The 16,671-nt window shown below is 45.0% G+C and overlaps 2 protein-coding genes across 2 annotated transcripts in view; one reads left to right on the forward strand and one right to left on the reverse strand.

Annotated features, from left to right (window-relative positions):
• Positions 1-16,424, forward strand: part of LOC108029468 (division abnormally delayed protein) — a 63,959-nt gene extending 47,535 nt beyond the window's left edge. The window contains exons 2-9 of the mRNA XM_017101723.3: positions 2,483-2,626; positions 11,670-11,793; positions 11,890-12,357; positions 12,483-12,672; positions 13,328-13,500; positions 14,040-14,244; positions 14,306-14,444; positions 14,536-16,424. Of these exons, the coding sequence (XP_016957212.1) occupies positions 2,483-2,626; positions 11,670-11,793; positions 11,890-12,357; positions 12,483-12,672; positions 13,328-13,500; positions 14,040-14,244; positions 14,306-14,444; positions 14,536-14,690 (1,598 nt within the window). The 3' untranslated portion in view covers positions 14,691-16,424. The remainder of the gene's footprint in view (positions 1-2,482; positions 2,627-11,669; positions 11,794-11,889; positions 12,358-12,482; positions 12,673-13,327; positions 13,501-14,039; positions 14,245-14,305; positions 14,445-14,535) is intronic.
• On the reverse strand, positions 13,502-14,000 carry LOC108029475 (uncharacterized). Its single transcript, XM_017101735.3, has 2 exons — positions 13,820-14,000; positions 13,502-13,736 (listed from the first exon to the last, which is right to left on the reverse strand). Exons 1-2 carry the CDS (start codon positions 13,901-13,903, stop codon positions 13,608-13,610), a joined length of 213 nt encoding a protein of 70 aa, XP_016957224.1. The 5' UTR covers positions 13,904-14,000; the 3' UTR covers positions 13,502-13,607.
• Positions 16,425-16,671: the final 247 nt, after the last annotated feature.

Below are 16,671 nucleotides of genomic sequence, written 5' to 3' on the forward strand. Positions count from 1 at the left end.
TCAAATAAGGGGGAAGTCTTAATATTTTTCGGTGATATTTTTACTCTTAAATTCCTACAATTCCTGACTAATTTCAACTCCATCTTCGAATCATTAAGATCACTTTTGTCTTGATTTCAAGAACGTTTCATCTCAAAAAAGTTATAAAATGGACTCCCAATATTTTTGGTTGTGCCATATATAAGTAGTGATTTTTCTCTCAGTGCAAATACATCTCTCTATTCTCGGAGCCTCGCAATTCTCCACTTTGGGCCTCCCTTCACGTTCCTGTGCAATTGGTTGTCCGTTGCCAGAAACAGTTTGCCATAGCATACTTTTCTGGGGCACGGCATGATATATGTATGCATGCACGCTGCAGCAATTGAATTGAATTTCTGCTGCTCGAGTTTTGAGCTCTTGAGCCACAGAAAAGAGTTGGAGGCGGAACGCCTCGAAAGCGAAGAATTCCGACGTTGTCGGGGCAGGTTTAACTTGCACTGGCTTCCGTTCTCTGCCTCCGTTCTGGCTCCGCTTTTCCTCCCCTTTTTCTCCCCTTTTCCTCCGCTTTTCCTTCACTTTTTGTTTTCCCCAGACAGAGTGACTCGCTGGCTGAGTGACGCCCGGGCTTCTGGCCAACTGCCATGCGGCAAGTGCTCCATTGTGCCCTCTTGCCTTGGACTCCCCCGATTTATGGCCGAGCAGTGGCAGGGAACGCATAAACACATCATGGCCAGAGGAGCCTGGAGGACGGCCCCTAATCGATGGCTTATACAATGCACTGGCACTGGCAAATCCTTTTCGGCCACTCGAGGAGCCCAAGCAGCTCGCAAATCGATGGCACATAACTAAAATCTGTTTGGCTTTCGTCTCTGTCGTGTTTTGATTGACTGGCTGGCAGATCAGGTCGATGGGGGTATATGGATATCATTCGGTCTGATGGCTTTGAGCCAAGTCTGTTGTCGATTTCCATTTCATTTTCCAGGCAGGAAAAATGTGTCATGGCCCCGGCGGTTAACTGCGACTATTGATGTTTGCCATTAGTTAACTGAAAATAGACACTGACTGCAGTCGAATTCATTTGCTAATTTTACGACAGCAACATATGGCCACCGAATCGGGGCAGTCTGCGATATGCATATGAGCGATTGCAGGCGCTTCGAACATCGTGTAAAAGCCATTCATTTAAATTATAAACTATAACGACGGAGGGCAGACGTCCATAAAATTCGTATCTGCTGTTGTCATTGCAGTTGTCATAAAAAGCCTGTCACACGATTTGTTTCTCCCTTAATTTATGACGCCCACCATTCGAGGGGGAAATCCCCTGGTTAACACACATACGAGTATATCTGTGTTGCAGGGTCTTAATGCAAGCTATTTTGTGGAGCGACCGGAATAAGTATCTTGGAGATACATTTTCAATATGCCCTGGGCAATCAACAGCCTTTATTTGTCCTGGCCTGCTCTTCTTTTTCTGTTTCCTTCATTAGACACTCGCTTTCTGGGTCACAACGATTAGTGAGTTGAAAATCGTTTTAGCCCACTTTCCCCCTATCCATTGTCATTAGTGGAATTCGCTCGTATTTCAGTGGCAGCTGAAAAAACAATCATTGCCTGCTGCGAGTTTTACGGGCCACGATCAGCCAGACTGCTCCGATTTTGTCGTTAGGCCAGCTAAAAACAGAAAAATTGCAATTATGAGCAGTTTAAAAGTTATTAACGCGACCGCCAGTGATGAAATAGTTTCCTACTTCTGGCCCGTGCATTTGTATCTTGTAAATTGCCGGGCCCACGCCGCGAATCGGAAACTATGGCCGCGTTGTTGTTGCCGCCGTCGAGATGCCAAGCTGGCCAACACGCCCACTGCCATTTTAAAGCCATAAACAATTAAGCGAGACAGCCCACACGCCCACACTCACTCGGCCACAAAGCCATGAGTAAATATTTGATTTGTGCGATAATTCGAAAACGATACAGGCGCAGCAGGCATTTCGTAATGATGCAACGGAAGATGAGCCGAGAAGACGGATAAACAGGGCTTATTACTTCACAGCAAACTGAGGAAAGCGGTCTTAAAACATTTGTATAATTTTATGAATATATCATATTTTTAATGATAAGGACAAATTTGTGAAAAGGGAAATTATCATATTCCAAAAAATATTAAACGATAAAGAATGGCTTCTTCATTGCAGTGTAGAGTTTTTGATAGTTAATTATTTTTCAGCACTTTTAAAATATTTTAAAAAATGTAATGGGTATTTTTGATGTTTAAAAAGAAAACTGTATAAGATTTTTAAGTTATGTATTGTATTATAATACTGATAACGCTAATTTTTTGAGCTGCAAATTGGCTTTCCATTGATAGAAGATCTATTTTAAGAGTGTTATTGAAAGAATGTCTATCTCATACCTTAAATCCACCTTATTACTCTGCTTTTGCAGGCTTTTAACCAAAAATAGAATCCCAATTGCTAATCCACCCCCTTTTATAATGTTCCAGGCGCCATTTGCGGCGAAAGCTGCTGCAACAATGCCACCGAGCTGGAGCTGCGTGACAAAGCCGCCGGAAAATTCGAGGAGCTGCTGCACCACCACACCATCAGCCTCCGCGGAATCCTCGAGAAGAATGCCAACCAGTTCCAGAGTGAGTACTACGGGCAGCAGAAGGATTAGTGGGGGCCTGTGGCCCGGAGCCCAAGTGAAATCGAAAGCAGGCAAAATGCCTTTATATGCAAATCTCTGGGCAGTGTCTGAAAAGTTGGTTGGTCTTTTCCTTTTTTCGAGCGTTAGACCAAAGTATATTTTCGTGGCAATAAATAATTTATCATATGCAAATTCATCTGGCTCGGCGCAGAGTTATGACGATAAAAAGTTCGCCTCGCAATCTGCGAAGTGAGCTAACCAAATTAAACTTGAAACGCGAAATGCGAAATTGATTTGTAATTTGAATTTGTATGCAGATCAAAGCGACTGTATAATAAGCTCCGAAATAAAAATATATGTAGCTGCCAAGGGGTATGTGTACCGTGTATATAGGGATTCATAACCATAATCGAGCTGGGGTTATTTTAAAATGCAGCGGACGCGACTCTGACTGCATCTAATTAAAAAGGCATTAAATAAAGTTGTAGTCCCGGGCTTTCTGCTCGCTGTTGTTGCTGGGGCCGCTGTCCCTTTTTAGACAATTTTGCAAACTTTGTCTGGGTCACGTTTTGGGGCAGCCACGCCCCTGCTCCCCGCCGCCGCCCCCTTCGGGCTGCCCCTTTAACACAATGCCTGCAAATTGTTGTCGTACACGCTGTAAATCTCGCCTCACTTTAAGGCAAGTTTCGGGGTGCTGAGGTTGCTGTTGCCTCATTGTGTTCTGGGTCTGCAGTTCTTGGAAAGACTTTAAACACGCCCTGCTCGTTGCACATATATAAGGAAAAAACCCCACACATACGACGAACCCGCAATTTATATAAATACATTTGGCGAATTTGTTGGCATTTTGTGTGTTGTCATCAGCTTAATTTATGCAATCCCATTGATTCATTCGCATGGGGGCTCATTAAGTTCTGAGGTTTCCTCTTCGGCACATGAGTGCACAGTCACAATGTTCATTGAATTATTTTATTTCGTTGCTTAAGTTTTAAATTAATCAAATTTGCTAATGGGCATATTAACAAGGCAGTAAAATTTCAATATAAATTATTATCGCTTCCAAAACGATAACGATAGTGACCCCAGCGGCACAATAGAATCTTTGTTTGATTTCCTGTTAAATTCACTTTGAATGTAGAGTGTTTCTAAAAACAATTAGCATTCAATTTGCATTGGAGAATTCAGCACACAATGATGTCACGACAGGCAAACACTGCCAAGTCGCACATTTCATTAGATAAACAAAACATGCAAAAAATTAAAATGCAATCGGCAAAGTCATTTAGCCTAACAATCGAGCAGTAAAACAAATTATAATTATTTAAAAGCAATTGCGGCAGCAATTTATTGGCTTTTATACGCCGGGCTGCAAAATAAAAGCAGATGAAGTGCTAAACGATCGATTGATGGATGAATGGGGTGCAGCCATTGAAGTTGTATGGTATTGGAATAACTGACGGTTAAGTTTAGCTTAACCAATGCCTTAACCATCGGTTAACTGGCTGTAACTTTTTGCTTATCGGCCGCTAATAACAACTTTATTGTTGATTGAAACTTCTTACCGAAATGTCTTTAAAAATACTAAAAAAAATTCGAGTAACTGCAGGTTACTGAGGCTAACCAATGGTTAAAGAAGGTCTGGAACTGTTTGCTTATCTGCTGCAGATAGAAAGTTTATTGGTGCCCAAAACTTCTTGTTAAAAGTTTTTTAAAAATATGATTAAAATTCGAATAAGTGTAGGATACTGAGGCTAACCGTTGGTTATAGGGAAACTGAAACTGTTTGCTTATCCACCGCTAATAACAACTTTCTTGTTGACCAAAACTTCTTACCAAAAGTCCTTAAAAATTCAAAAAGATACGAGTAACTGCAGGTTACTGAGGCTAACCGTTGGTTACGCTGTGCCCGAAACTATTTGCTTGTCTGCCGCTGATAACGGGTTTCTTGTGGCCAAAACTTCTGTCCAAATGGCGTGCTCTTGTGCTTATCGGCGAGTCGTTGCGATGGCACGCGTTTCCCTTGGTTGCAGCAGAGTGGCCATAAAAATTGATTTACTTGCTCCGAGCACACCCGGCGTATGCGTGATGTTCTCCGCTGGGAGTTGGGAGCGGGGCAAACAGCACTCCAGAGTCCCGAAAAATGCGCAACTATAAAACTTTATGCATTTCTTGGCAATCGCCCGGTGCTATTGCTCTCTTTCCTCTGGTCTTTGCTGGTTTCTAACGCATAAAATATTATGGTATGCGAAATAAATGCATATTTCTATTTTGTACCATAAACTTGCCAGCTACAACAGCTTGTGGCATGTGCAATACAAGCCGGGGCTTCCTTCCTGTTCGAAAGAATCCCTTCTCATCCCGCCTTCCTTCATCCGGCTGCCACGCCCCTCCGCCGCCGCCGCCCCTTCCGTTTCCGCGCGCCCATTGTTGCGACTTGTGCTCTCCCGCTCTAGCCCTGCCTTTGTGCCGATTCGCTTTGTTCGGCGCATTATTTTTAAGCAAGTATTTGCGTGTTTAAACACGTTTCGCAGCTTACGAATTATGTGGGCCCGCCTCCGAAATAACCCCAATCCGCAGATCCCCATATCTCCCGGATCCCCAGATGCCCCATGTCCCCAGCCAACGCAGTGCGTTTCCCTTGCACTTACCACGTAGCCGCCGTCGCCACCATCATCATCATTTCTGCTACTTTCGCTGGGGCATCACCACTGCGAAAAAATGTTACCGAAGTTATAATGATGCTCATAGGTTTTTAAGTGGTGCTTTAAAGAAGTCAAAAATAATATTCGGTTATTTATCTCAATCTATATAATTTTTAAAATTTTAATAAAGCCTTTACTTGACCTGTAAAAATATCAGCTTGTAAATTTTCCGAATCATTTTTTTATTTTGTGTATGGTTTTAATTTATTTTAAAAGCTTAATTATGAACATACTCTTGGCTTTTTTAGTTAAAGAAATAAACAATCATCAACTGTCCTAAAGTGCCCTTAAATGAACCCAATTTATTCCTCATAAAATTATTAATATTCAAAATTTTTTTCTTAAATTGTTTAGTTAATTTTGTTGTTTCTCCCACTGTTTATTGTCGTCTTGGTGTGTTGCACACGCGCTTAATGCGTTTGGCTGCAAAGTACCCCCACTGCACCCCCTCTCACCTGGGCCCCCTAAGCCCCTAACCCCTTCTGTGGGCAGGGGCGTGCGCCAGCATAAAAGTTCCAAATGCTGACTTACTGCTCTGCCGGCACAACTTTTGCCCCTTTAAACAAAACAAAAAGCAAACAGAAACAAAAATGGTAACTGCAGAAATTATTTCTTTATTTTTGTGGCAGCAGCGGCAGCTGCAGCAGCAATGCGTGCACTTTCATAAGTTGCAACTAGCGACTTGCAACTGGCCCCGCTCTTAACTCCCGCACGGCCAACTTGGCCCTGACTTAAGTCTTTTCGGCCATATCTTGTGCTTTGCCCGGGCTGCCTTCTTGTCTTTACGGCTAAAGTGGTTTTTGGCCGCCATCGCTTGTTAGCCGGCTTTTGTTTGTCCTGTCACACAGAGTGTGCAGGCTGTGCGAGGTTGTTTGCCAGTGGCAGTGCCGCTGCTGGTGCCTCCTTCCTGGCCCCAAGTTGTTGCAGTGGCAGGTCCAAAGTTTCCTGTTGTTGTCATTAGGTTTTAGTGTGATTGAGGGGGCTCTCTGCAGCTCTGCATTTTCAATGGCCTATTCAGAAGTGTTTCAGATTGGGTCGCCAAAAAGGGCAGATTCCTTTAATGACGAAATGAGAGGCAAGGCTATCAAAAGCAGTAACCTTAAGTGATACAATGAAATATAATTATAAGAAAAAATTAAATATGATAGGGATTTTTAAAGCGATATTTATACTCCATTACTTCATTATTATCGTCAAATCAATTTGAGATAAGAATTTAAATTTGATTAGCCACTTTAAAATATGAATTGTTTCTGTGTCTGGGCAATAAACTAACTCCAAACAATAAACCACCTCAGCTATAAAGAGTTATTTTCAGCCTAAACTCGTTCGCAGCCGATCTTTTTCCTTCATGTTTAAGATTCCACTTTTTGTCTGTGGGGACGACCTTCAGACTCCAGCTTCGATTTCTCAATGAAATCGACGGGAAGGCGAAGTTCAGAGCCAGCGCACACCTGCAGATCGTGCGGCTGAAGAACGCCCCCGACCCAAACCAGTTGTCATTCTAGTCGACCAAGAAGATCTATAGGATCCAAATGCCGAATCACTAATGGAGCCGTCTTGAAAACCTCAGTTGCCACTCGTCTCTTTAATTAGCCGCGAGTGGAAAACAAACAAATGCGATGCCATTTTGTCTACCACTTGCCCGCCAATAAATCGCCTTTTGTGCGCATATATAATTGCCATAATTAGTTGCTTGGCAAATTAAACGCTGAAAGCTCGCGCTTGTAATTAACGCGCCACCAAAAACGGAAGGCAACTCGATACCGCTTTGGGAAAAGCGCAAAAAATGAGCAGGGGCTGGGGCTCCATTCTTGGGGCGGGGGCAGTGCAACTCGGAGAAAAGCCGGATCACATAACTCCCAAGCCCCGGCCAATTGATGCATATGCTCTGGAGCACTTCAATATGTCAGAGCGGAGCTGAGCCGAAAAGGTCGACCTCAAGTCGGACTCAAGTCGGACTGCACTGCACTCCCCTCTCCAATGCCCTTCTTCAACAATGAAAAGTCATCCAATTACTTTGACATTGTGCAGGGGCTTCAGTGGGGCCCCTCTGGATCGGATGGTATGGGGGTTGGGATGGGATGAGGACGAGATGAGTCTGCCTGCCAAGAGCAGATTGCCTGGGGGCTCACAGCTGTTGGAGTGGCGAGTTGGATGCTGGATGCCTGGATAGTCGGTTGGTTGGGAACGGATGGATGGATAGCTGGATAGCTGGTCGGGTTCTCCGGCAGGGGCGTGCCGAGTTGGCACGCCTGCAGATAGCTAGTTACAATACATGCACTTAAGCTGGTGCCACGCACAGTGGGTTGGGTTCCAGATCCAGATGGTACAGTGGAGAGGAAGGTGCTCAAGGAGTTGAGACAGTCCCGGGAAGAATATCTGCAGGTTCTGTGCTGTGGGAGACACATTTTTAGAGGGTTATAATTGTCAATTAATCAGTGGCAAGACCTGTTGAAATTCTTGTAAATTATAAAAATTCCTCGTTTCCCAGAGTTGCCAAGGCCGAAACCACTGTGCCCATTCCAGCCACTTCCTCTCCTGGTTGCCGGTTGCTGGTTGCCCAGCGAAAAGATAGCTGCTCCCACCAGACGGACAGACGACCAAGAAGGCGACTTGGGGGCCGGGGAAAAAGTTGCCACAGTTGAGAACGAAGCTAAACGCGGCTAAAAAGCTAAGCCCGCCGAGCGGCAAAGAGCAAAAAATACGGGGGAAGGGCACTAACAAAGTTGCTGTGGCTTTCATAAGGCGCAGTTGGGATAGTGGGCAAAATACATGCATATAAAATGCAAATAAAAAATGCGGCAGATACTAAAATTGTAATATCCGCACAGGAACGCAGGCAACAAACGAAACCGTGTTCCCTGTGCCCCGAGGAGCAGGAGAAAATAAAAGGGAAGAATATATAAAAATACAAAGCGGCAGGGAAAAGCGGGCTAAACAGAACTAAACCTGTGGGCTGTGCTCGCCTTCGGTGAGTGTGTGTGCTGCATATTTTGCCCGGCCGTGGGAAACAACAACACGGCCCGTGGACCGCGGCCGCATCTGCCGCAGCCCCGCCCCCGCCTCTCGCCACGTTTTGGGGCTTGCCCCGGGCCACGAATCCCCATCGCAGTGCCCCTCCGCATCCGAATTCGACTGCGAGTCCGCATCCGAATCCACAACCATATCCCAAACCGGTCGCAGCCTTCAACTTGGCATGCTAATCTCGCTCCTGCCTGCCAACCGCCGACTTCTAATGAAGCAATGAAGCCGAAGAGCCAGTCGAAGCCTTTCCGATATGTGCTCTATGCGAATAGCTAGGAGATACAGGGTTAAAAAATGCATGTTCCTAGGAAAATAGAGTTTCCCTCTATTTACACAGTGCTAATTATCCATTGAATCCATCCTCATCAAAAGGAAATACTATTGTATCTTTAGGTTATCAGAAGATAATTATATCATATTCAACATTGTTCTTAGTGGTACAAATATACATTTTATTTCTATATATTACACTTTCTCGCCGTGTAAAGGGGCCACTTCCCATTCGTATGAATGGATTTTTAGTGTCTGCTCTTGGGCTTGGTTGTGGACTTGCCCTGGGAGCGCAAAAGGATCCCAGGCCCTCCGTCCTCCGTCCTCCGCTGGCCAACTACTCAGGCCGCACTTTGTTGTCTAATTCAATTTCATTGTCTGTTTGCCCATTAGTGCGATTTTCCATGTGTGACGAGCGGGGATTCCTTTGCCGCCTCCTCCCACCCGGAAGGTCTTTCAAAGAAAAGAACTAGAAAAACCCGAGCTTAATGAAATTTTCATGTTTCATTGGGAAAGCCATTTGGCCTGCTTTATATTTGATTGCTGGTCGAGCAAAGATACCCGAGTACATACTCGTATCAGGGCACAATAAAACTGCCCTTGGTTAATTGTCAAAGGTCGGGAATATGGAGAGACGGAGGCGGACAGAAATTGCAATTAGTTGCAGAGCCCGACGACCCAGGCCAAAATTGCATTTGCAGTTTTGTGTGAGCCCGCAGGTGAAGTGCTGAGTTAACAATTTATGAGATACAAAGATGCAAATGCATGCCACCTGAGGCGGCTTAGTGTGTGCCGCCTGTGTGCGGGCGGCCAACTTAATTGAGCGTATTAGGCCAACAAAAGCAGCTGCAATAATACACACATCGAGCATACGCAGCGTTGGCTGCTCTCAGCTAGGCCCCACTGACAATGGCTCGCAGTTCGGTTGATTAAAATGGCAATTAGGCATCGCATTGGCTCAAGGGAAATGCCACTGCAATGAGCTCCGAATATCCACAGAAAGGAGGCTGTGCATCCGGACGGGGGAAATTGCCTGCTCTGCAATGGAAATATTCTCCGTCAATAGAAGCTATCTCGGGCATGCCAGCCATGTAATTGTTGTCTGCATCCGCACTTCCTCGCCAGCTCCATCTCCTCGTAATGGTTCACTTTGAGCGCCTTCTCGCGCCGATTTAATGAGCCAATCGAGCCGATGTCGCACTGTGTGAGACTCTACCGTCTATCTATAGATACAGATGGATCCCAGCGCATCAACACGTTCGACGCGGCGTGTTAATAATTAAATGTTTCCGCCAGTCGACGCTCCATTTTAACCATGCCACGTCAATGAAATTAGCGACAGGATGTGCGGCTCCCCACTGCCCCAGCTCGGATCTGTATCCAGGTTCCACTGGCTGTTTTGTATCGCAAACGCGTTAAATCTATTGGCTGGCATTGTTTATTGCATCCTGCGCAATTGTCAGAAAGTGGCGAGTGATTAGTGGAGCCACCAGTTGGTCCCCCTCTTAATCACTTCTAAACGGCAGGAAAATTAACTACAAAATCCGCCAAACCAACGCTGATTTCTAAAATCATTTAAAAACCTACTTAGTTAAATTAAAACAAAATGGAAGGCCTACAGATCTGTTATCCATAACTTCATAAATATCAGGCCAGGAAACCAATAACCATTAATCAAAAAACACTAATAAAACCCCAGTGGATCTCAAATTATTAAGTGTAAAACCCATTTAAAAGTAGTTCGAAGATGGCCCAAGATCTGCCCCTGATCTGTCACACCTAAAAGCTATTGTGATGGCATAGACCCTACCGAATTGATGGCCAATCCAGGGCCCCATATCCTCTTCTAAACGACTCGGCTTGCCCAAACATTGGGGCCCCAACTCGTAAGTTTTGCTAATTAAAAAGGGTAAACTCTGCTCGCCACGGCTGACGCATCAAAGGCCATTAGCCGATAAAGCGGACCCCAAACTCCGCAGACTGACACATCGACACGGCTCCAAGCCAAGCCCAAAAAGGCAGGCACACAAAGACTCACTCAAACGCTGGGAACGGAAATGCTCCAACATCAAAATCAAAATGAGCCGCAACATACAGAACGAAAAAAAGAAACCGAAAAAGAACAAATCTGGAAACACTTTGGCCCCGGTCGCCGTTCTTTTGTTGCCAATTAACAGAAAGATTGACACTTTCGTTTGAAAACGATATACAAGACAGCGTATTGCAATTTAGAATTTGTCAGGGGACTGAGAGGCGAAGTTAGTGGTCTCTGTGTGTGAGAAATCACACGCCGATTTGACAGTTTCCCTCGATTTTATACAGATAACCCCCTACGTGTCCATATATACCTATCTGGCCTTGGCCATTTGTAAACTGCGCTAATGACAGGCTGCCAGAGGAGTGTATCTGTGTATCTGTGTTCTGTATCCGTGTATCTTTGTATCTTTGTATCGGCGGGTATCGATAGCCAATCTGTGTATCCAAATCAATTCGCACAACTGCCGCTGACAACTTGACAGATAACATTGTGTCACATTTGGTTTTTCTTACGCTCAGCTTTGTGATTAGTGTCTGAATATTAAGAGAATTTATCAACCTGCGCCGCCTGTTTGGCGATTGATTGACAGATAAGTAGATAGTATGGGAGAGCTAGTAATTAAAGGTTTTTTACTAGACCTAGCATGCCATTTGGGCCATAAATATCTATAGTATAAGCATTTTTCTGAACTGCAAAATAAATCCAGCTTTTGTTCCACCAAGTTTATTCATATTTAAGTTCACTGGGCCAGGCCAGCAGTCATATTAAATTGTATTTCATTAACTAAAAGCATGCTCGCACACAGGCATAAAGAGCAACGGCAACAATTTTCTTTTTTCCAAGTGGGCGGAAATCCCAGCCAGTCCATTAGGGGCCAGAAGTTCCGCAAATCCCAGCAGGGGAAACTTTAGCGGCAAAGTGATTAAATTTCGCTAGGAGTAACAATAACCATAACAATACTTTCATGGCTGCCATTTGCTCATTTCTCTTTGCTGCTCCTGCTGCAGGTCACGTCCTGGAATTGGCGCAGATTTCGGAGAACATGACCCACTCCCTGTTCTCGAAGGTCTACTCCCGCATGGTGCCGCCCTCCCGGATGATGATCCATCAACTGTACAACGAAATCATGAAGTAAGTGCGGCTTCTCCACCCTTTCCTATTTATTTAACATTTAAGCTATGATATTCTTCAAAGTAATTCAATTAACTGGGGCTTTCCCTCTCTTAGCCACCTGAACTACGCCTCGAACTACACGAACAGCAATGGGCAGGTGAGCAGGCGGGGATTGGGCAGTGACCAGAGCTCGCTGGAGGAGGCTGTGCGGAGCTTCTTCGTCCAGCTCTTCCCCGTGGCCTACCACCAAGTGGTGCACCTCTCGAAGGAGCAGTATGGCGACCTGCACGAGGACTATGTCAACTGCCTGCAGCACAACTTCGACGAGCTGCATCCCTTCGGGGACACGCCGCGCCAGCTGCAGGACAGCCTGGGCAGGGGAGTCTACATGTCCAACGTCTTCATGAACGCCCTGCTCCAGGCCGCCGAGGTGCTCAGCGAGGCCGACGCCCTCTATGGCAAGCAGCTGACGGACACCTGCAAGATGCAGCTCCTCAAGATGCACTACTGCCCCCACTGCAGTGGCCACCACGCGAAGAGCGAGACCATCCTCTGCGACGGCTACTGCAAGAACGTGATGCGGTAAGTCGGAGTGGGTCTGGGGGTTCCGAATCGGGAACTGGGATTGTCTATATTAACCCTATTTTTGGAACAGGCTTGAAATGTAGCTAACTCTTAAACTCTATGTCTTTCTTTATGACCTCCAGCGGTTGCTCGGCGGAGTACGCTGGTCTGCTGGACGGCCCCTGGTCGAGTGTGGTGGATGCCCTCAACAACCTGGTGACCACCCATCTCCTCTCGGACAACGGCATCATCAACGTCATCAAGCGCCTGCAGACGTACTTCTCCGACGCAATTATGTACGCCATGAACAACGGTCCTGACTTGGAGCAGAAGGTAAGTCTATCACATAGCTTGGAATTAAAAATCTTAAAAAAATAAACTACTTTATACTAGTAAAGAATATTAAGTGATGTTTAGCAATACAAAAATATAAGACTTAATTTATATTTAAAATGTTTTTTATACCTACTTTTAATTCATTATCAGAGAAGTATCTTTGCGGACACAGCCTTCCACTTTTTTTGCTGACATCTATCTGAAGATGCGATCGATTTCGTTAACTGGTGTCCCAAGGACACGCTCGTTTAATGGTTTAATTGCCACTTAATATATGAACATTTTAAATGAATTTAATTTAATGAATCGGCATTCAGTTCCGGCCTTCGAGCCTTTTAAAAACATCTTTGGCATTTCGAGGTCTTGTTAAGCGTGCACATGACATCCAATTGATGCCCCTTTTGCATGGCTGCCAACAAGGCAGGAAATTTAAAATGCTAAATTAGAGGGGAGTCGGAGGAGTAGATGCGAGCCGAGTTCCCCGCCAGAAGGCTGCAATTTCCCGGCATAAAGATGGGTCAGGTGGGGGGAACACGTGCGCCTCGCATGAGCGGCGGCGATTAGCAAGTGGAAGTGCAGCCTGAACCCCAGCCCGAATCCCTTAACCCCAGAACACCACATGGACTACAATGCCTCCCCCTTTGTTTTCCAGGTGAAGAAGACCTGCGGCACGCCCAGCCTGACGCCCTATTCGTCCGGAGATGCGGAGGCACGACCTCCGACCCACAAGAACGTCAAGTGGGCCACCGACCCGGATCCCGACATGGTCATCTTCCTCTCCACCATCGACAAGAGCAAGGAGTTCTACACGACCATCGTGGACAAGTGAGTGCTCGCAGGCGATGCCACAAAATGTATTTGGGGGTGATATTGAACACTAACTACACTGACTGACCAAGCTATGACTTGAAACGGGTGAGGTCCTTGGGAAACTAGCGCTTCTTGGGCCCGGTGATCATGGCGATCACGTCCTTCAGCAGGCAAAAGTACAGCGGCGTAACGATGGCCACAAAGAAAATCAAGTTGGCAAAGAAGCCGTTCTTCACTGGCACACGACAGCCCTGGAAAAAGCGATATAGTTGGGTTACTACTTCAGTTTGCCTAAGTTATATTATTTTTGGCAACTTCAAGACACTAAACTTACATGCCGAGGTGGCGGAGTCACTGGACGAGCCAAGCAAAAGTCGTGGGCCATACGGTGCATCCACAAAACGAGCTCCTTAAACATTTTGTTTATTTTTCTTTTTTCGTTATGTATATATAAGGGTTAAACACACAAAAGTTGTTCTGTCACACTGGGAAAATGAAATATCGATCAAGTGAAAGTAAATGCTAACTGGGTTTTCTATTAATTTGTGAAACAGCTTCTGTGACGAGCAGCACTCCCACGAGGATCGCTCCTGCTGGACAGGCGACCGCTTCGGGGACTACACCCAGCTGCTGATCAACCCGGGAACCGACAGACAGCGATACAATCCCGAGGTGCCCTTCAACTCGAACACCCAGGCCAGCCAGTTGAACGAGCTGGTGGACAAGCTCATCAAGATCCGCAAGAACATCGGAGCTGCGGTAGGCTGGGACTATCTCCCTGATGGTGGGACTATTATTTAATCTGCTTTTCCCTTGACAGGCACCTTCGAACAGCATACAGGCGTCGCACGACATCCAGAATGACATGGCAGAGGGCTCCGGCGGCGGGGAGGGCCAGATCGGCGACGACGAGGAGGAGTACGGGGGCGCACATGGTTCCGGAGATGGTTCCGGCGATGGTAGGTTGAATATTCCTTGCGGAACTTTTGGAATTAAACAAATCTTGCCATACTGAATCCTACTCAACACATCTCTCATCAACTCTTTCAGGATCCCACACGCCCATCGAGGACACCGAGGGCACCACGACCAACGAAGTGGAGTCGCGCGACAGCGGCAAGACCAGCGGGTCCAACCCACTGGAGGCCACCGCGACGTGGATGCTCCTCACCCTAGTCACAATGCTCTTCAGTAGCTGTAGTTAAGGATGCTGCCCCAGCCGAGGGAGCAGACACAAATGCAAAAAGGAGCGAAAGGAAGGAGGCACAACAAGAGCAACAGCAAATGCACAAGAATCGAGTTAAATCATTAAATAATAACTATTATCATTATTATTATTATTTGTGTAATTCTTAAGTTGTTACAAGTAATTTATTAGGCCCTAAGCGCATTCATCTAGCAATCGACTAACAATCTACACAGAAGCGAAACTTGAAACTTGAAACGGGAAACCCTCGAAGCGCACCTCCCCTTCTAGCTTTTCCAAATTCAGAGCCCATCGAATTTCCATGCCGAATCCAACTAGACTTGTGTGCCATATAAACGAGTTGGATTCGTTGCATACGAATCGAGCAGTGGCTAAACATAAACTATACGAAAACTAAACAAAATAGGCTCAAGCCCCAGCATAAACCTTCCATAGAGTGTGCAGTTTGTTCGGATACATGTTAATACTTACACATAGCGTACGGTACAGTAAAGCTCAATGTTCAAAGCAAGTTGTTCCTTTTTCGGTGTAATAGGCAAGTAAACAGAGGCGGAATCGGAGGCGTGGCACCACTTTCAACGGCTAGTTCTCGGACCGATCACAAAACAAAACAAACATTATACGTAAAGGATATAAATCTGTTAGCTGTAGCCTCAGTGAATGTTAAACTAAACGAAACGAAACGAATTATTGTTGTCTACACCTTCGAACTGAAATTGATCAATTGGGTAATCGACGCGAGATGCATACGAATGGAATTTAGTTGAGTAAACGCACTTTACGGAAAAACTAGAAGACTTACAGCTTTATACGCAAATGAAAAATCGAAGAAACACAGAAAACAGAAAGCGATGAAAATCTATTGATATATACGTATATTATATGGTAGCATTATTTAAATTATGTGAACAAAGAGGGAAGACCTTGGGGAAATGTCATGAAATGCATTCAGCTAATTAGAGTTTACAGAGCACTTGGAGTTCTGGCAGAAAGTGCAGAGATGCAGAGTTCAGCGCACAATTTGCATATTCGCAATCTGCAATTTCAATCGAAACTATTGTTGCAATCTATCGGATACTTTACAGTGGGGCAGAGCGCTGCTGAATCAAATCCAGAGAGCAGCGCTGGCGACACTCTAAAACACAAATAAATATATATATACAAATGAATATGAAATATGCATTGATACGAGTACGGCGCCAGCGATAAGAATGAAGTCTATATATAAACAAATATATATATAAATATATATATACACATAAATGAATTAACTAATTAAATCGTAATTATATGCTAGTGCGTAAACTGTAACGATTAGCCCGTAACGTGTAAAAAGCAAACAGTTGACCGATAACAACAAATTTAGTTAGTAGCAAATTAACAAAGGCAAGTGCCAACTGGCGGCGCATCCATCAAATTGGCAAATTATATCGCAAATACACTGCGGTCCGCTGGGATCGCTGGTGTGCGGACGCGCTGGTTGAACTATGTATAATTATTATTTGTATCATTATTATTTAACTATTGCATGTGATTAATAATATTTAAGTTAAACGTAAACGCAACATATTAAATTGTAACTTATGTATACCGCAAAGCAGACGCAGAGTGCGAGCGAGAATCATCGTTGTAAATCTATTCGGAGATAACCAATGCGAAACGAAATTGCACTAAAAATAAATGTACTACTTTTAGATGCCTAAAAACCAATAAATAATTATGTAACAAAAAACGCAAGTCCAACCAGTTTATTGACAGCTAGGCGCAATAGAGCTATGAGTAATTGTGTGCAACGGCAGAAAACGAAAACAAACGAAAACTTTTGTAAATTTCATTTAAAACCTGAATAAACGTCAATATTTGAAATTTAAAATTTGCGCGGTCTCTATCTGCAGGCGGGGTGGCAACGCCATAAGGCGATACATTCACCACGAGGTGAGTTTGCAAGGCACGCGCTATCCTGGACCCGAACCTCCCTG

This window comes from Drosophila biarmipes, chromosome 3L (assembly GCF_025231255.1).
Source record: "Drosophila biarmipes strain raj3 chromosome 3L, RU_DBia_V1.1, whole genome shotgun sequence".
In the NCBI taxonomy this organism is placed as follows: Eukaryota; Metazoa; Arthropoda; class Insecta; order Diptera; family Drosophilidae; genus Drosophila; species Drosophila biarmipes.

What these genes read in the sequence shown, in the direction of transcription:
- LOC108029475 (XM_017101735.3), bottom strand. Translation starts at nt 13,903, where the DNA reads ATGTTTAAGGAGCTCGTTTTGTGGATGCACCGTATGGCCCACGACTTT. An exon ending in TGACTCCGCCACCTCGGCAT is followed by an intron (nt 13,737 to 13,819) that starts GTAAGTTTAGTG and finishes CGCTTTTTCCAG; the next exon opens with GGCTGTCGTGTGCCAGTGAA.